Genomic DNA, 20,033 nt, shown 5'->3' with positions numbered 1-20,033 from the left:
CAAGAATGGACATCAAAACACTGTTTGGCAGTTACAATGGGTAGGACCGGTTAAACAGTGGGTTTTGTTGTAGGCCATGTGGCTGAACCCTTTTGTGGGACGCTCAGAAAAGAACCTTTCAGTGGCGTGGCATGGCTACCAATGCTCTTGAGGAAGAGCAGGAGGAGGACAGCAAGCCCAGAGGTCAGAACCTGGTGTGTTTTTCCCTGTCACTTTTGTGTACATCCTCTGCCTGCAGAGGCTCCTGCTGGTGCCCCTCTGTTGGTCAACCCCTCTATTGGTCAACATCTAGATCTTTCCTACTACGAGGAAGAGGCAAAGTGCTAGCTGCATGGGTTTAAATGTTTTCTTTTCAATTATTTTTAACTTGTTATGTAGTTCAAGTATATTAATACCTCTATGTTCACAAGTGTCCCCCACATCTTATTCTTTGGGGTTTCCTTTGAACTAACTTTCTGCTCCCTTTCAGTTTGGTTTTTCACCCATCTATACTTTCCAGGTTGCTGACCGCTCATTTAACTGTTTCTGTCTTTTACTTTGTTGCTCCTACTTTATTCTCCCACCGCCCGGCTGTCTTTGCCTTTTTAAAAAACCCGTTTATATTAATCTCAGTGTCTTTTACTACATAGAAACCATGAAATAAGCAGATTTCCATTCCTAATTTACTTCATTTTGATGATGCATTTGAAGATTTATTTTTAATTATACATAGGCAGATTGGAAGTGGGGTTTCCGCATTTGAATGCAGTTCCCACAGAGGCCAGAAGAGCTTGCTTGTTTCCCCAGAGGAACTGGAGTTCCTGGGGGTTGTGCCTCTTGATTTGGGTGCTGGGCACTGAAACCCAGTCTTCTCCATCGGCAGTTGAGGCTCTTAACCACCCAGCTGACACTCCAGCCCCTTGTTGATGCATTTGAACCGGGCTTATGCTCTGGAAACTTCATTGCTCTTCAGCTTCCATGTCTATAATGTTTTTTCTCTTCTGACATGATATTTTATTTTACTTTTTTGCTATGGCTTTCCTCCCAGTATCTGGGATTACAGGCCTTGGGGACTAAGTGGATTGTTTACAATTACACATTTTCCATAGATAATTCAGTTGTTCATTCGGATTCAACTCCCTCCTTATCAATGTTGACTCTTAAGAGGAAGGCATGTTTCTCTACCATGAAAGACCTGCTTAGTGTTGAACCACCTAGCCAGACAGCTATTATTGTTACTGGATCAGGGTAATTCGGAATCCATGGAACTTCAATTTCAACACAGGAGAGTTTCTCCATGGTAGGGAGGAGTGGGCTGCATAGTTGAAGACAGACACACAGGGGAATATGTCACATCTCTGTCCATTGTCCAAAGCAAGCCAAGAAGTCATCTCTGACTCCAAAGGGCAGAGATGAGCAATCCTCTTAGTCACTGCTAACTAAACACTGTTGGACAGCAATGCTTGGTAGCATTGACAAAATGAGGTCAGAAAAGGCCTTAGAAAGAGTTTGCAGGGTTGTTGTTTTTTTTTTTTTTTTTTTTTTAATACTCCCAGTAACTTACTGGGTGATTGGTACAGAACTCAGATGTGTCAGAGGATGGTGATCCATCTTTTTGAAAAGGTGTTTGGAAAAATCTTAATCAATATCCCATTTTTCTTCCAAAAGAACAGGGACTTTTGAAATCCTTCTACTGACCTTTCTGCTGGCCTCCAAAGTAGAATCATTTTTCAATCATTTCAAAACCTCCCTATTTTTACCTTTGTCAAAGTATTTCTCCAGTCCCAAACATAAAGGGCATGCTGGAAGGAGGAAAAGTTACAAAATATTTCCCTGAAGAGAGGTAAGTATATGTATGTGTGTGTGCGCGTTTTCATGCATGTGCGCTTGTATGTGTATGTGTATGCCTCTCTCACTGTGTTTACACGCATGCATGCTTGTTATGTTGGACATGGATGCAGCTGTATTCTTGTTGCATGTTTAAGTAACAATGGGGCAAATTGAACAAAGCACTTTTGAATCTAGTTCATAGCCCCTTCTTACGTTTTCTGTCCAGCTTCCATGAAATACCATTTCTTGTCTTGTGATTGGCACTTTCCACCATGTGGATGAAATCTTAAGAAACAAAGGTCCACAAAAGCAATAGCAGGCAGTTTTGAGTGGTTGGCTTAGAAGAGTGCAAATGAACCAATAAAAATTTTAAAAGATTTAGGTGTGCATGTGCGTGCGCGTGTGCACGTGTGTGTGTGTGTGTGCACACGTGTGTGCGCGCGCGTGCGCGTGCGTGTGTGCGTGCGTATGTGTGTGCGTGCGTGCGTGCGTGCGTGCGTGCGTGTGTGTGTGTGTGTGTGTGTGTGTGTGTGCAGGCACATCTGTGTGCAGTAGCATGCATGTGTGTTCACACATGGAATCCAGAAGGAGTATCAGGCACGCATCTAGGCTGGAAGCCAGCAAGCCACAGTCCCCTTTAGAGCTGCAGATATAAGCATTCCCACATTGCCTGGCTGGTAAGTGCTTCTTATGAATGTGTCTCTGAGGGTGTTTCTGAAGATTAGCATTTGAATCAGTAGACTAAGCAATGAGATGCCCTTGCCCACGTTGGCAGCATCATCCAGCTCCTTGAGGGCCCAGATAGGGTGAAAGACAGAGGAAGAGATTTGCTCTGCTGGCGTTAGACATGTCTCCTGAGAGACAGGCCTGGTGTGGGCTTTTGAAACCTCCAAGGACACTCCTCCAACAAGGCCACACCTCCCATCCTTCCCAACAACTCACCAGCTGGGAAACAAGCTTGCAAAAAGACGAGAGCCTACAAGAGAGGCTGTTCTCATTCAAACCACAGGAAGAGCAAGAGGTTATTGACAGAGGTATGGTATTTGCTACCTTTAAAAGTGAAGAGCTGGCAGGGCGAGCCCAGGCTAAATTTACCTTCTGGAGCCTCACCCCTTCTCCTCCTCTACCACATTCTAACCCTGTTCGCACCACCTCCTTCACACTCGTGTGTACTCAGTGCCTTGCCTTGTTGCCCACAATGGAGGCCCGCTATATTCTGTACTTCTCCACCGAGTATACATACACAAACCACAAACCTTGTTCGCCCACTCCTTCTCTCTCTGTTCATCTCCAGGCTCTTCAGGTTTTCAGAGAAAGGAAGTGGTTAGAAGGTCTAGCTAGCTCACATCCATCAGCAGGCTAGGTACTTCTCAAATTAGGGTCCGGCCACATAAGGGTTTGGGGGGTTTATGGAAATTGGGTAATGATGGCTAGTACTGCTGAGCATTTACTGTGTGTCAGATGTTGTTTCTAATACTTTATATGTATTAACTTATTGGTTTCATCACAGCCCTATAAAGCAGATGCCTGTATCTCCATTAAACAGATCAGCCAACTGGACATGATGTCTTCATCTCCCTCAGACAGATGAGCAATGGAAAAGCTGATTTATTATCTTGGTGGTACTGCAGCTAATCCATAGCAAAGACTCAAATCCAAGTACTGTGGCTTTAGCAATTCTTTCAACTGTCATTTGAAGTTTGAGCAGGACTGGATGGTCCAAGACGACCTCATGCAATCGCCCGACAATTTACCCACTACTGTAGGATCAGGTCCCCTCCTCCAAGAGAGCTTTTCAAAGGGTACCTCAGATTTCTTTGTTCAGTAGCTAGATTTGAAGAATTCCAAAGGTCATCCAGAGAATTATGTAGATGCAAGAGCAGCCTCCAAATATGTCACCAAACTGAGTTGTCCCATAGGCCACAGAACACACAGCCAGACAGACCAAATCAAGGTCCTTAAGTCACACTGTCTAAATAGAGATTTAAGAGTGTGCCTTAAAATTTGTTTGTTCCCATTTAGAAGTGGGGTCTGGACACTGGTGATACTTAATCTTGTCAATTTGACTGGATTAATAAAGGCCTAGGGGATTAGTGAAGCCTATCTCTAGGTGCCTGTAATGGCATTTTCAGAGAAAATTAAATCGTGAGAGCTCTGACTTAATCAATAGATTAATCACTTAATGGATTCATAATGTGATGGCATTACTGGGAGGTAGGAAAAGACAGGAGCTGGAGTCTAGGGGAAGGAAAAAAGTCAGTGGGGGGCGAGTGCTCAGGCTCTTTGCTGTATCCCTTCTCTCTGTTTCCTGTCTCCCTGAACATGAAGAATGGCCTCTGCTACCTGCTCCTGTGCTCACCATGTTTCCTCCAAGCACATGAAGCCAACAGCCATGAACTGACCATTCTGAAACTGTGAGCCCATAATAAAATGTGACTCCTTTGTTTCTTTAAGGCATGTTGTCCTAGCAACAAGAGAACCTAAAGAGAACCTATCCTCTGAATCTGGGCTGGCTTTTGTGGCTGGCTTCCCAGCTAGTAGAACGTAGACTATAACATGAGGGATGCTACCTGACTTCCAAAGACAGAGCAGAGTAGGCCACGAGCCTGGTTCCTTTCAGACTCTCACCCTGAGGGAAGCCAGCTCTGCCAGGTAAAAAGTTGGCCGAGTTAGAAGGGCTGAATTTCCAGATAGCCAGTAGCCAATGCCACCTGTCAGCTACACAAGTGAGCCATTTCGGATGTCTGGCCCAGTGGAACCTTCAAATGACAGCAGATGCAGTTGACATCTGATTGCAACTAATTTAGAGACTTCAAGGAAGAATTGCTGCCAAACCATGGGTGAAATAAACCAAGCCACTGAAGTTCTGTTCATTCAAAGAACAATGATTAGCCAGAACAATTGACTAACGTGCTCCATGCTCCTGTGCTGTGCTGGTCTCTGCAGACAGCATAATTACAGGGACTAAACAGGGTAACCAAGGGTGAGCAGGTTTGCTCAGAACCAGCTGGTCATTAGTTGGCTGAGTGTCTCTGGGGTTTATCACCTTTACCTGAGCAGACAGAGATTCCATAAGACCATAAGTGGACTACATTGAGTATTACCAGTAGGTGTTCAGCCTAGGGATGCCATATCTACCAATCTAGAAGCAGTATGATCTGTGCCTTTCTTTTTACTTTGATCTCTGCATTGCTTTGGGTTGAACCCAGGGCCCTGCATGCCCTAGACAGGCACTGCACCATTCACCTGCATTTCCATCCCCAATGGAAAGGAACAGGTGCGCTTCTTTTGAACTTCTTAGTGTTTAAAGTTTACTCACTTTCCCACACTTCCCATACAAATCATTCTTTCACTCTAGTTCAGCACTTAGACATTTCTTCTAGGTTGCAACCTATCTCATACATTCTATTTCTCCTACTATTTTACACACCAAAGGCATTAGAGCAAGTCCCCAAATGGGCAAATGCTTATCAGATTGGCTTTGCTTATTATGCAGGTGGACTGCACAAACCAGTGGACAACAAAAGTTATATTTGTTGGGTGTAGTTGAAGTTTCTTTGGGACCACCAGTTCCCAGATAATGACACAGAGACCTATTATTAATTATGAAAGCTTGGCCTTTAGCTTAGGCTTGTCCCACTAGCTCCTTTTAAAAAATATTTATTTTATTTTTATGTGCATTTGTGTTTTTGCCACGGGTGTCAGAGTCCCCTGAAACTGAAGTTTCAGACAGGTGTGAGCTGCCATGTGGGTGCTGGGAATTGAACTTGGGCCCTCTGGAAGAAGAGTCAGCACTCAACCCCTGAGCCATCTCTCCAGCCCCCTACTAGCTCCTATAACTTAAACCTATTTCTATTAATCTACATTCTGCCACAAGGCTTTTTACTTCTCTTCTATTCTGTATGTCCGACTCTCTCCTGTGTCTTGCTGGCAGTGCATCTGATGTGAGCCTAAATTCTTCCTGAGTTCCTCTCTTTCCCCAGAAGTCCTGCCTAACCTCTCCTGCCTAGCTCTTGGCAATTCAGCTCATTATTAAACCAATCAGGTGCCTTAGGCAGGCAAGATAAAACAGTGACACATCTTTACACAGTTTGCTCAGATATCCCTCAATAGTTGGGTGCTGTGGGATGTTCTGTGTGTTAAATGTGTTGCTTTGATTGGTTAATAAATAAAACACTGATTGGCCAGTAGCTAGAGAGGAAGTATAGGTGAGACAAGCAGAGAAGAGAATTCTGGGAAGTGGAAGGCTGAGGCAGAAAGACACTGCCAGCTGCTGCCATGACAAGCGAGATATAAGGTACTGTGAAGCCATGAACCATGTGGCAACTTATAGATTAACAGAAGTGGGTTAATTCAAGATATAAGAACTAGATAACAAGAAGCCTGCTGTGGCCATACAGTTTGTAAGTAATATAAGAGTCTGTGTGTTTATTTTATAAGTGGGCTACGGGACTGCTGGGGCTTGGCGGGACCTGGAGAGAAGCTCTCCAGCTACAAATTGGGAGTGATTATGACAATCTACTATTTTAATTTTAAAGAAAAGTTATTTTATGTAGCTCAAGCTGGCCTTGAACTTGCTACGTAGTTAAGCTGGCCTAGAACTCCTTGATCCTTCTTCCTTTGCCTTCCAAGTGTTGAGATTACAAGTGTGCATCACCACTCTCTGCTTAACAATGTACTATAAACACATTTAGGAAATGGCTGACCAGTGTATCAGGCCGAGTTCTTCAGAGAAACAGAACCACCCACCCCACCTCTTGAGAATGTGGCCATTGTGTTCTCTAGACTGCTTCCTGTTGTGTGTGGGCTACAGCATCTTTATGGCACCTGAGAAAGTGGAGATAATGGTCCTGGGAAAATTAGCCATATTATTTGTTGTCCAGTCTCTGTGAAATGGGAAAGTGCAAGGCTTATCTGTAGTCCTAGCTACAATAGTCTGCGAGGCTGGACCATCTCTGCTAGCAAGCAGCCTTGAAGCTGTTTTGGATGCAGAACTCTGAGGAAACTGCAACAGTTCTGAGAGCCTGGATCACCCGGGCCACCCAGTTTCATTGGTGTCTGGTCCCCTTGCTCTGAAAACACACAGACTTACAAAGGTAACATACATACCTGTATTAACACAAGTATGGACTGTGCATTGTACACAAGACAGCCAAAGATGATTGATTCTTTGTTTTATGTTTGAGCAGGTAAAATATATGTCACCCGTCTTGTAGTTTTCTAGGTTTCTTTCTTTATATCTATAGCCAGGATTTTCAAAGTGTCTCCCCTGATCAAACCTGATCTTCTTTAACCTTGAACGCATCTACAGCCTTTTGTTTCCTCTGGAAACAAAAGCACAACCTCTTCCCCAAAGCAACACATTTTCTGACTTGCATTTTAAAGTTAAGGCATTCCTAAAGCATCTAGGCTGGTTTAATTCAGCAGTCTCTTCCACAGTCCAATGTCTCTCAGCAGCTGCCATTCTCTGTTCATTAGCATTCAAAACATTTAAAATCAACAAGGCACCATATAGGATCCAGGCTCTCTGTGTATTTTCCATCCTTACATGGCTTATCTTTTTCATATTTTATCCTCTCTTTAAAGACTTCATTGTATTAAACTTTACTCTTTATGACTGTCTATACCCATTTTATTTTTAAACATATTGTACTTTTTAGAGCTTTTATGTGTCTGGATCTGGCTTTACTAAGCATCTGCAATGTTCTCTGATTGTGTGAGACAAATCTTAAACTGTTATATCAGCTGCTGGCGAGGCTCAGCTTAGCGTATGGTGCTAGTGCATGGCACTGGCAGCTAGCTCCCATCCACAGGCAGTCTCCGTATGCCCAGCCTACCTGAGAGACCTTGGTCACTAGGAAGGCATGCCAGGAGGCTGCATTTGACTCCTTGTTGAACCTTTTTTTTTTTTTTTTTTTTGCTTTCTCAGACCTTATGTGGATATACATGGCCAGAAGTTGGGGGCTATGCATAGACGGATTTTTCTTTGTGCCGAAAGCTCACAAAAAATGATACGGGGACTTATTATTAATTATGGAAGCTTGGCCTATAGCTTAGGCTTGTCCCACTAGTTCTTATAACTTAAATTAGCCTGTTTCTATTCATCTACATGTTGCCACGTGACATGTAGCGTTTATCTCTCCTCCTGGATGTCTTGCTCTCTCTGCATCTGCCTGGCGACTCACCATTTCACCAGAAGTCCCACTTAACCTCTTTCTGCCTAGCTAATGGCCATTCAGCTCTTTATTACGTCAATCACAGTGACACATCTTCACACAGTGTAAAGGAATATTCCAGAACAGTGGATGTTGTTAATGACCTCGTGACCTTTGCTATCTGTTGCACCAGACCTCACCTACATCCCCAGAATGTTCATCCCAGATGCTCCCTCCCCAAACCTTTATCTTTGGCTTTGTTTCTCAGTCAGTAGAATCCATCCTTCCCTACTGACCTCTCTGCTATCTAGATCAGAGACCACACTAGTCCCTAGACCCTTAAGCTATAGATCCCATCTTCATGGTAGAGGTCACATGTACTTTGCCAAAGAGATTCGATGCAGTCATGCCTTAACCTTTATTGTGCACATGGGACTGGGATAATCATTACCAGGAAACTTTCTTCCAAAATTATACTGTACTTAACTATGTCTAAGATAAACTAGCCTGGTGTCAGACTCTAGAAGTTGGAACCAACACCGGCTATTTAAGTCATGCTGAACCAAGTGCCTTTCTTGCCTCTGGTGGTCCATTTCTCTGCTGGCTGTAGAACTTGCAGGAACTCCCACACTGTACACGAAGCACAGTCCAAATCTGGTGCTGAGGACCTGGAAGTTTCCTGGAGGGTTTCTGGTCTGCATTCCAGGTTAAGGCTGAAGAAGATGAACAGTGGTGTCAATAGAGGACAGCATCAGTACCAAAGATGGACATGTTCACCAGCAAGACTCGAAAGCAGCCTAACAAGCAGCACTGACCTCTCAGGAGTCCTCTTCCTCTCTAGGTCACCTGGCAGAAGGTGCCACCCACTCTAGTGGAGGGTCCTTTCCCCTCAGCTAATTCTTGGACACATCAATTTTAACTGAAGGGTTTGTGAAGATACAGCTGATTGGGCCCTTTAAATACTTTAGATCACCTCTCAATTGCTTGTAATAACCAACACGGTGTAAGTGCATGAAAATAGTTGTTACTCTGAGCTATTAAGGGAATAATCACAAGAAAAAAAGTCTACGGATGCTCCAGGCAGGTGCACATTTATTTCCAAGTACTTTGGGTCTGAGGCTAATTGCAACTGTAGATTCAGAGGCTCAGTTAGGGAGGCCTGGCATTAATGTCTTACTCACTTATGGCACATTTAGTACGCACAAGGTTCTGAGCTGGCGGCAGCCGTGGTTACGATAAAGATGGGGATTTGGATCTTGATTACACTTGAGTAGATTTATCGTCTAAGCAGATTTATTTTTTAAGATAGGGCGCCTAAGTGCCCTTAGATAGGTTCAGATAAAGCTGTGAACTTTTCCCTTACACAGGAGGGAAAGCTTCACAGAGAAGGTGACACTTGACCCTGGTCTTGAAGATACCTAGGATAGATAGATAGATAGATAGATAGCCGAGGGACCACGGAATTTTCTCCTCTGCGTGGCACAAAGAGGGACATAAATCACTAGCGACCACTCAAAAAAGTTTTTTTTTTTTTTTAACTACATTTTTGCCTCTGGCTCCAGACTTAATTAGCATTCTGCAAGTAAGCAGCTGTCATCAGGCCAGGGAGCGGTGCTTTCCTCCCCAAACCTTGAAGTCTCTCAAACCCGCCTCTTCTCCAGGGACGGACGGGTAGAACCGGCCCTGCCTTCCACAGGGAGCAGCCAGAGAGGGCGTTTCAGCGCCGTGCAGTCTGGCTGCGGTGGGCACGGACTCCGCGAAGGGCGCGGCTCTTTGTGCTCCTTTTCCCACAGGCCTGGGCTGGCTCGGTGACCTCCCCACCCCCGGCTCTCAGCCGCCCCGCTGCTCCGCCAGGGCCATTCAAGCTCCAGATTTAGGACGAGGCTGCGGAGAGCAGCACAGCAGCTGTGGCACCCCGCCGGCCGCGGATCCTACACTGTTTTGCTGTTCCCTGCCGTGCATTTAACCCAGACTGATACCGTCTGACCGCGTACCAGCCCCTTCCTTCCCTCTCTACGCAAGGGAGTGGGCGGAGACTTCAGGGTGCGCTCCCCCCCACCACCCGGGTCACTTTGCGCTTGCGTAGCTCCGCCCAATGCCCGCCTCCTCCCTGTCGCCCCGCCTCCTCTCTGTGGCCCCGCCCTGCCATCCCGGCCTCGGCCGCTAGGGGTGGCGGCTGCGGCAACGGCGTGAGTGACGGCGCGGTTGCTTTGAGGGCGCCGCAGCCTTACCGAGTGGGGACAGCGCGAGGCCAGAGGGTGGGAAAGCGGCCGGCGGCGGAAGGCGGCGCCGGAGGAGGGAGGCGCGCGGTGACTCATCCCTCTGGAAGATCAGACACGCTCGCCGAGCCCGCCCGCCCGCCCGCCGGCTCGCCCGCCCGCGCCGCCGCGCCGCCGCTCCTCCTTAACCGGGAGGCGCCCGCCCGCACCGCCCGCCCGCTCCGAGCTCCCAGCCCGGCCGCGGCACAGAAAGTTTTCCCCGGGGCTCAGGGCCTGCGGGAAGCGGAGCGGGCACGGCAGGGAGGCGGTCGCCGTGCGGGCCCGCCGAGTGCATGGTGCCGGGCGTCCGGGCCGAGCGTCTGGAGGACCCGGGGCGGGGCCGGGTTGAGCCCAGCTCCTGAGCCTCTGTCCAGCTGCGTCCGAAGGCGGACGAAGCCTTGGGACTGCCGCGGGGGTCGCGCTCCAACGCCATGTCCCGGCTGCTGCCGCTGCTGGGGAGCCGGACGGTGCGCAGCCTGAGGCCGGGCCCTGCCGCCGCGCCCCGCCCGCCGTCCTGGTGCGGCTGCGGCCGGGGGTTGCTGGCGCTCGGGGTCCCCGGCGGTCCCCGGCTCCTGGGTACCCACCCCAAGAAGGAGCCCATGGAGGCGCTGAACACGGCGCAGGGCGCGCGCGACTTCATCTACAGTCTGCACTCCACCGAGAGGAGCTGCTTGCTCAAAGAACTGCACCGCTTCGAGTCCATTGCCATCGCCCAAGGTAAGCGGGTGGGGCCGCCTGGGAAGACCTCGTTCGTGGACCCCTGTCGCCTCCCCACCCGCTGGCCCCGCGCCTGGGACGGCCGAAAGGGGAAACTTTCCACCTCCCAAGTGTCCCCCAAGGCAGGTAGGACACGCGCGGATCGTGCCAAGCAGCTGGGGCCAAGCCTGGCTGGGGCCTCCCTAGCCGTGGAATTCAGGAGCTTCAGCCTGAAATGCCAGCTGGCTCTTGGGATTGTGATTTGGTTGGTCCCGTGCCTCTTCTGTTCAGCCCTCCATTCCCTAAGCCTCTGGTGTCTTCCTGCGAACGTGCACCAAGGCGGGTGGCATGCTCCAAGAAAGTGCTACGAACTAGGTAGGCAAGAGGAAACTTTCTTGAAGGTGTGTGGATGTCCCCCCGAAAAGGGGTGTAGCTTCCCGAGGCGGGGATGCTCTGGGTTGTGTATTGTTACTCACATCTGCTCGTGGAACGGCCCAAGGCAATCTGTTCTCGGGGGAAATAGAAAGAATGTGTGGAGCCAACCACTGAGAGTGTACTGGAAGCCTGGAGATTCAAATTGAACTCCAATGTTTTGTTTCTTGTTTCCTTGAAGAACGAAGTGAGTTTTGGGGTGGTGGAGGTTAGGGACTCTGGGGCTTGAAAATGAAAACCACACTTCTACTTAAAAATAACCGGGAAAGGATGAAAGGAAAGCTAATTTTAAACACACGTTAAGATAGGATATTTTTAAGACAAGTGCGGAATGTGGTAGGTCAGAATTGAGTGCAGGTGAAAAGGTTATAAGTTCAGAAAAAGACTTGAAAGGATGCAAAGACCGAAATGGATTCAGTCTTCAAATATATTTTTTTGCTACGGAAATTCTGATGTATAAAACAAACAAACAAACAAACAAGCCCGCCCAGCTACTATTTTATATTACATTCGAATGAGTTGGAAAGTTTTTAGATAGTCGAGGTTGGTACTGTATAATGTATAAACATTCCATAGATTCTGAAGTATGGAGCACATTAATTTGGAATGTGTCTGTCAAGCATCTTGACAGTTTGTCATGGGCCTGTGCCGGAGAGGAAAGTGAGTTGTACCCCATATTAGCATGGCTTCCCTTTATTACTGAGGAAACTTTTTATTAGTTGTAACCTTTAACTGATTTTTTTTTCTAGTTTAGGGAGTTGTGAACCAATATATAGTAGTGGATAATTTCAAGCATTGCTCACTCACAGTGCTTTTTACAGGAAAAGGCAACATCCCAATCAATTCAGTTAGTAAAGCACAATGTTATGGGAAATCATAATTGAATACTAGCGTATTTTTTGTCTATGTGTGTTTTCTATGTGACTAATATTGTGCTCTCTGAAAAACAGTGTAGATAGTCATGTCTTAGAAGGTCAAATTTTGTCACTCAGGCAAGACTATATAAACATTCATTTTCCCTTTTCTAAAGCAAGATCTTGTTGCTAGCTTGGAGGGCCCTATGAATATACTTTTATAGCAGTTATCGAAAAGCATGTTCCACAATACTTGACTTGCTAAATCTCATGTGTTGCTATTTTTGCATATGTCAGCTGTGTCTATCAGGTGGGAGTGCCACATTTCCTAATGAAGGTAGTACTTTTAAATCTAAGGTGGTTTTAGATATCCTTGGAAGGACCTAAAAACTCAAGTCCGTGAGGTCATGAGCATCAATAGATCTTAATGATCTAAGTCATTTGAGGAAACCATTGGTAATTTACATGTGTTTGTTCAGGAGAAAAGGTGGTTTAATGCCTCCTGTTTATAAGCTAAAGGGCTTTCAAGTTTGGTCAGTTATTTTTGTTAATGAAATTGAATGAATCATTGCCTTTGAGTTAAGTGACACTTAGAGGTGCTGCTGCATTAACTTTTAGCATGCTTCAATGCTCACAGTTTATCACCAGTACATGTAGTTAGTGGATAACTAGACTTACTTAGTAACTTACCTTGCTCATCAGTCACACGAGGGATCTTATGCACTTGCTCATCAGTCACACAAGGGAATGTGTGCAGCTTATGCTTACTATTGCTGAAATTATTGTAGTTTTTTTTTTAAATGAAAACCTCATGTTTTTCTTTAGTTAATTTTTTTCAGTATTGATTGTTAATTTTTAATGATATTTTAATCACTTATTTTTGTATGTGAGTGTGACACTGCATGCTTTTGGAGGCCAGAGGACAGTGTGTGAGAGTCATCCAGTCTTTCTTCCCAACATACTGGTCCAGGAGATGAAACTGGGGCCCCTAGGCCTGGTGGCAAGTGCTCGCCTTCGTAATGTTTTAAAATACCATCTAATGTACTAAACACATGAGTACTAACCACACTTTCTAATGAAATACAGTAACCGTGAAAGGGCTGTTTCTTACCGTAGAAAGCCTGCATGCCCTTGGAAAGGTGCTTAGATCATCTGAGGAAGCATTCTGGCTTTGATGGAACATAACAGAAAGGAAAAAAAAAATCATCTTTGCTTTGGGATGGGTCATGAGAGCTGCTGAAGTTTGGAGATTGGCCCTTATCTTTCTCCAGAGTCTATTGGTAGGCCTGTGGTGACTTTTGTGACAAGATAACACACTGCAGAATCAGTTTACAACCAGTGGGGCTGACTTTGTGGGGTCGCTTATCTTAGTGAGTTGGGTTGTTTCGATTTTAAAATTACAAACCGATTTCCTTCCCAATTTGAAGAAAAAGTTTATGTTGCACTCTACCTGGCCACTTGCTTTCTTTTCCAGAGGGAGGCTGCATTCATTGACAGCAGGTTGGCTCTTCCTTTTAAGTAGGCCTGACAAGCTGATGTCATTACAGTTGCCTTTAGCATTAGCCAAGATTTTTAGGGCAGTATCTTCTTCCTCATTTTTGCAACTAACACTTCTGTTTATATTATTTTAAAAACATTTAAAAGTACATTTTGCTTTTGAACCAAGGTAGTAGTCATTGTATTAGCTGTTATCTGATACTATAAAACAAATTTTATCAAAACACAGAAATGTAGAACGAGCCCCTCACAGTTTCTAATGTTCTGAAATCTTGGAGCTACTAACATGGGTATTTCTTATTCATAGTCTTTCTTCCACCATATGGAAATCAAGCTTTTGGCTTTCTAAGATCTTGGTTGGGCCTGGAGAATTCCTTCTGAGCAGGACTCATCTACATGGCTGTTGGCTGGCAGTGTCTGATCTTTGTTATATGGACCTTTCTCCAGGGCTGATAGCTTCCAAGACAATTCCTGGAGAGATGAGGGAGGGAAGGTGAGTGCTCAGTGAAGGAAGGAGGTCTGGAAGCCAGTCTTTTATAGTGCAGTCTTAGAAGTAACATCTCTTGTTTGCTGTGGTACCTTGTAGGAGGTTCCTGTACAGGATGTGAATATTGCATTGGAAGCCACTGAGGTCATGTTGGAGGCTGATTGCCATACCTAACTGAGGTTTAAAGAACAGTTACTGTAGAGTTATGTAAGACAGTAGCTGGCTTTGGGGGAGATATGAGATTCGGAAAAAAAGCTTCTTTGGGAATATTATTGTTAAATGTGTTCAAATTTTTAAAAAAGAATTTTTTGTATGGCAAGTAAGTTATACCAAGGTGACAGTTACCTGGTGGAGGCGATACCATGGTCAAATGGGTAGTTTTCCTAGGGTGGCTCATCCAGGGCACTCAGGGTGTGCTTGCCCCTGCGATTTCCCCACACGGGGCAAACTTGACTGTATAATTTGTGGTGGGGGTGGGGATGGAGTGTGTTCGTGCTTTACTCTAAAAAGAAAAAGAAAGCTATTCAAGGTGAATAGAGCATTTTTTCTGTTGTCAGGACTCATTAGCTCAGTTTTTGTTTCTCTGTGCAAACAGTAATTATGTACTTTTAAAGTTTGTTTCACTACTTATGTGATTCATATTATTCATATGATTCTAAACTGTATGTCTTCACTCCTCCCCCTTTGTGATTGTTATTTATGGTAGGCCAAGCCTCTCTGTTTGGAGTGTTGGCAAGTAGCCTAAAGGCCTTTGACAAAATGAAAGTCTGGCAGCTCTTGGGCTGGACATGTAGAGTCCTTACACATGACCAACTTTTGCCATGGAGACTGCTTTCCTAGGGGTCTCGCACCTTTGAAAACTCTCTCCCTGTTCTCCAGATCCTGCCCCTCAGGATTATATGAGAAAGAAGCAGGTGTGCCCACGTCCTAGCCTCTGGCATCGATTGGGATAGCCCTAGCTTTGGCTCAAAGAGAAAAGCATTTCCTATGTCAATTAAGACACATGACTAAAAACATTTCAGTACATTAGTTGAGATAATAAAAGAGGAATGTGGGAGGGATGGCCCCAACTGGGCTCAGCTAGAGGGCAGGAGCGGCTAGCCCGAGGGTCCAAGAAGGATTTACACACAGGGGCCTGGGCCCAGCTAGAACTGTGCACCCAGGCAGATCCAGGATCCCTCAGTAACGTGGCAATGGCGTTTCAGAAGGGCTGTAACAATTAGGTAATTGGTTAGAACGCCTAGGGAAAATGTTCTAAGAGGGATCAGAGAAGCTATAAAAGTTTGTATCTGTTTCTGATTGCCGCTGTAACAAGTTAGTACCCATTCTGTGCTTAAGGTGCTTAAAACAGCAAGCTCTTACTCTTGGAGAATTTTGGCAACTCAGGGTCCAAAGTGAGTCATGAAGGGTGCTTGTCAACAAGGCCTGGTCTTCTGGAGTCTCTGGGGAGAATCTGTTCCTTTCTTCTTCCAGCTTTTAGCAGCCCTTGGCCCCGTCACTTGAATCTCCTCTTCGATTATGTATTATCTTCTTCCCCTTAACCTTTCTCTCTTTCTTTTGCCTTCCCTTTGTAAGGACTCTTGTGACGACATTTAGTTTTTCATTAGCAATTATTGTGCCCTGGATTAACCTCATTATACATGTCACTTTACAAAGCTTGTGACAACATTTAAGGACCCAACCAGACAATTCAGAATAATCTCTCCTAAAATCTTAAATTAGGTTTGTAAAGTCCCTTTACTATATAGGTAGCATATTCAAAGGTCAGAGGATAAGGCTGTGGACATCTTTGAGGTCCCTGATCCAGCTTCCTACAGACTTGTTATGACCTAGTCTGGAAAGCCCACGCTGCCCCCTTTGCTGCATGCTACCGATCAAGAAAGCACGTCACTAGAGCCGCTCCAGAGTCAAGGAAAGAACTTAGATAGCATTTTATGTGAGTGATCCTGCCTAATCACTGCAGTTCCTTTATATCTGTATATTAGACGAATTTTCTGTTGAAGGGTTTGCAGATCATTATGTTACCTTTTATAAGGGTGTAAGACACACCCCCCCCTTGAACGTTTGTTCCCGTACCAGGTGCCAGTACAATGATTCTTTTTAGATACTGAGATATACAATATTCCTCTCTCTTTATCACGATTTCTCACTTTCCACGTGTTGGTATTTGGGGCTGGGTAATTCTTTGCTGGGGGGATTGTCTCTATCATAGGATACTTAGCAACATTCCTGTCCCGTGCCTACCGTTTGCTGGTGCCCCCTTCCACTCTCTCCTAGTTGTGTTGGCCAGAAATGTCTCTAACTGTAGTAGCTCAGTGTTTCTTGGATGATAGAGAATGTGGAGAAAGCCTTGCAGAAAGAGACTTATCAAAATCTCCTGGCTGAGAGACATCTTTCATATGAAACATTGAAGTTGTTTCTTCAGCTCTTCGGGCTTGTCTCTCCTCACATCATCTTTGTGCTTGCCGTTAGCCACATGCCTTTGCCCCTCCTTCACTGTGCTATTTTATGTGTATTTGTGTCCTGAGGAGGACAGAGGGTGATTCTTGATCTAACTAGTCAACTTCTCGTCTGTCCGATCAATGAACTTTATTGATAACTGTTTTCCTTGATTGTGTTGGTTTTTTTTCCTTTAACTAAATTCTAAACACTAGAAAGTTAGAAAATACGGCTTTCAAATAAATTAAATGTCACTCTGGTTTAATTTACCATTTGGCATTTTTACTTCTTTTTTTTTTAATAGCAGTTATGGCAAGCAAGTTTTTCATGAATAAATTTGTGGGTAGGAAAGTGAGAACACTATGAAGTCAGTGATTTATAGGATCACGAATGGGGTTTCATGGAACTGAAAGAAGCAGCATGGTATTGCATGCTGGGTATGACCTGATAGTAAGTCATTATTAGGAGAGATTTCATTTTTCTAAAAACAGTGATATTTGCATAATCACTTTCTGTCTGCTTTCTTGTGGCGTGCCTGTTTATAAAATCACTGGAACAAACAGAGACCAAATCCCTGAGTGCAAGTTTTCTTAGCATATTATTAAAGTCAGTTGAATTAATCAGTCGTAGCTTTACAGGATTCTAGCCTTGTCTTTGGCTTATTGCTTTATGCCTTCCTCAAGTTAAGGCACATAATCTTGTAACAAGTAGTTACATGTTAAAGTCACCTCAAACAGTCTGATTAATGTGAGGCTCTTGTAAAAAACATTTTCAGGGAAACTATGAAACATTGATTCTTCTGGGTTTCGATGTACTCCGTTTGAACATATTCCCTTCTCTGCCTTAGATACAATGGGAGACTGTGTACAGTGTGCCTTCCACTAAGTGCAGAGTCCTTCTCTACTGTATTCTGTGCAGTGGTTTTCTCTGAGGCTACTTCTTTCCATTTGTAGACACACTAGTCCTTACACCAAATGCCTGCAGGGCACGGCTGTTTTAGGTGGCATTGACTGTCTTCACTCTCTAGTGAGAGTGAAGTGTGCTGGGCTTAGCCTGCTTCCCACCTCCTCCCAGGGCACACACACATTCTACTCTGTTCCCATTCACTCCTGGTGCCTCTTTCCTGCTCTGTGAGGAGGTGTTCTGCTTGGCATTTCTGCTACTGTTTCTAATGTGTGCAGGTCTGCTTTTTGTTACTATCCCACGGTGGTTATAATTTATTTTTCTTTTAGTAATAAAACAAAACCTTGTGTCCCTCCATCCCCCCAGAAGGTTTAATCTTGATCAACACTTCAGGGACCAATACTCATTTGTCTTTCTAGTCAACCAATGACATCCATCACGTGGTTATAGATCCAGCCTTAGCTTTCTCCTTGAAGATCTTTCTAGAGAGTGTTTTCATCAATACTATTTGGGTTATGGCTGGATTATCATTATTCTAAACATCCAAAAAGTAGTTGTCTGGGGCATTGCTTTTTATGAATGTTTAACTACTAGAAATTTAAGTTAGAGTGATGTTCTTGGCTTAGTTCAGATTTCCTGTTTTCCGCTTGAATTTCAGCATAGACTGTTTAGCATGTTAAAAAAATCTGTCATTTAAAAGTCGGTCTGGAATTTGGTTATGTAACTTCTGAGTTTTTGTTGCGTATTGTTGCTGTAGGCATTGCTGTTGTAAGTACATCTTCACTACTGCTGTGTGTAGGTTATTGGCTGGATACTGGACACGCTGAACTGAATTTTCATATACTTACCTTGTTTACTATTCTTGGACGATGTTATCTTTGTTTTTAGATTAAGAATCAGAGGCCAGGAGTACTTTGCCCAAGTTTTTTTTTTTTTTTTTTCTTTTTTAAGCTGCATGTCATATTTGAGTTATAACTCTGCTTTGAATATTTGTACTGGGATGAATATCCAAATAGCCAAAAACCAAAACCAAAACCAAAAATTGCCAGTGTTATCTTTTTTGTGTGTTTGCTTGCGTTTTTGAGATAGGTTTGTCTCAAGCTCACTATCCTCCTGCCTCCTGAGTGCTGACATTGTAGGCCTGCATTACCATGCCCTGCTGGAAACATATCCCAGTCTGTCTTCTGTATATTTGCACAAATACATATTCAATATATATAAGCCAACATGGATGGCATCATTACTTTGTCAGTAAGGGACCTCAGTGTGTAGCGTAGTTAATAAGATTGTGTAAAAGTTTGGAAAAGTCAGGAAACGAGTGTTTTAGTTCACTATAGCTTTCTGTAAGTTGTATGCTTGTGAGATCATTATGGAGAACTATTGAGTGTTAGTTGGGTGTGTGGACACTAGAGTTCAGAGAGTGAGTGGGAAGAAAGGAGACGCTGAGACACACCAGTGCTTGCTGGGTGGGGAGAAGAAGAAAAACCAGAGTTAGATGGAATGTCTAGAGAGAGAGAAAAATAGTGTAATGTGTTTTGGAGGCTAAGGAATGAAGAGAGAATTTCAGATGAGCAGGTGATCTGGCAGTTCAGATGGTGAGAAGTGCACTTGGGTGGGGGGGGTCCTTTGGCTTTAAGAACAAAAGAGAGCAGTGTCTTTCTCAGAAGTAGTTTGCTGTGGTCACATGGGGGGCAGCCACATGTAATTGGCTAAAAAGTGGCTAAGGAAGGGTTTAACACTGTAAAGGGAACTTGGGGTACAGAGGGAGCTGTGGGGATAGCTTTTACCTGCCCTTGTCTGTACTCATAGGTTAGAGTCCGAACTTACCTAACATGAGTTAAATTTGTTCGTATGTTCATTTCCACAGATGGTTCCTGAGTAGGATTCTAGTTCATCACAGTCACAATTCCCAAGCTGTGTGAATTCAGATATCTTGTTTTCTCTGTCTCTGCCCATCCTGATCCTCAATTTATTTGCAAATTGGAAAATATTCTTCTTGTGCTGTCCTTTGAAACGTGGCTTCGCAGCAGGATATTTTAATATCTTTCCTGTAACCAGCAATAAAAGTGACCCTCTAGACACCTGTCTAGAGGGTCATCTTGGGTTGTTGTAATCTCAGAAATCTACTCTGCTTTCTCCAGGTTTGAAGGAAACTGAAAAGTAATTAAAATTTTCATTATGAGAAACTTAAATTTCCCATGTAAACAAATCACACTCTTCCGGCAGCATGCTGTAGAAAATGTGTGGCCGTTTTGCAGGTGGGACCTGTTCTTGGTGAGAAGTTTATAGGCAGATCGGAATTTGCCAGCATTTACATTTGCACCATCTATAGAAAAAGTGAGCAGAGTCTAGTTTGTATTTAGATAACCATCAGCTATGAGCAGTTTAAACTCAGAAACTGTAAAAGTCAGTTTTGGGGGCACCAGGTGGTCGTACAGGTGGGAGATGAAATTCAGATAGCTCTGCATCTGTGTTCCTAGGAGGATGGGGAGAGTGGGAATCG

At 44.6% G+C, this 20,033-nt stretch overlaps 1 protein-coding gene and 1 non-coding gene across 2 annotated transcripts in view; both read left to right on the top strand.

Annotated features, from left to right (window-relative positions):
* Nucleotides 1-10,110: 10,110 nt before the first annotated feature.
* The window catches only part of Tmem65 (transmembrane protein 65), a 37,842-nt gene continuing 27,919 nt past the window's right edge, over nucleotides 10,111-20,033 (top strand). The window contains exon 1 of the mRNA XM_036208254.1: nucleotides 10,111-10,939. Coding sequence (XP_036064147.1) covers nucleotides 10,654-10,939 — 286 coding nt within the window. The 5' untranslated portion in view covers nucleotides 10,111-10,653. The remainder of the gene's footprint in view (nucleotides 10,940-20,033) is intronic.
* On the top strand, nucleotides 14,526-14,689 carry LOC118597537. Its single transcript, XR_004946841.1, has one exon. It is a non-coding gene; the product is annotated as a U1 spliceosomal RNA (small nuclear RNA).

The sequence above is a fragment of the Onychomys torridus genome, chromosome 16 (assembly GCF_903995425.1).
Source record: "Onychomys torridus chromosome 16, mOncTor1.1, whole genome shotgun sequence".
NCBI classification, from domain to species: Eukaryota; Metazoa; Chordata; class Mammalia; order Rodentia; family Cricetidae; genus Onychomys; species Onychomys torridus.
This window is presented reverse-complemented; position numbering and strand designations above follow the sequence as displayed.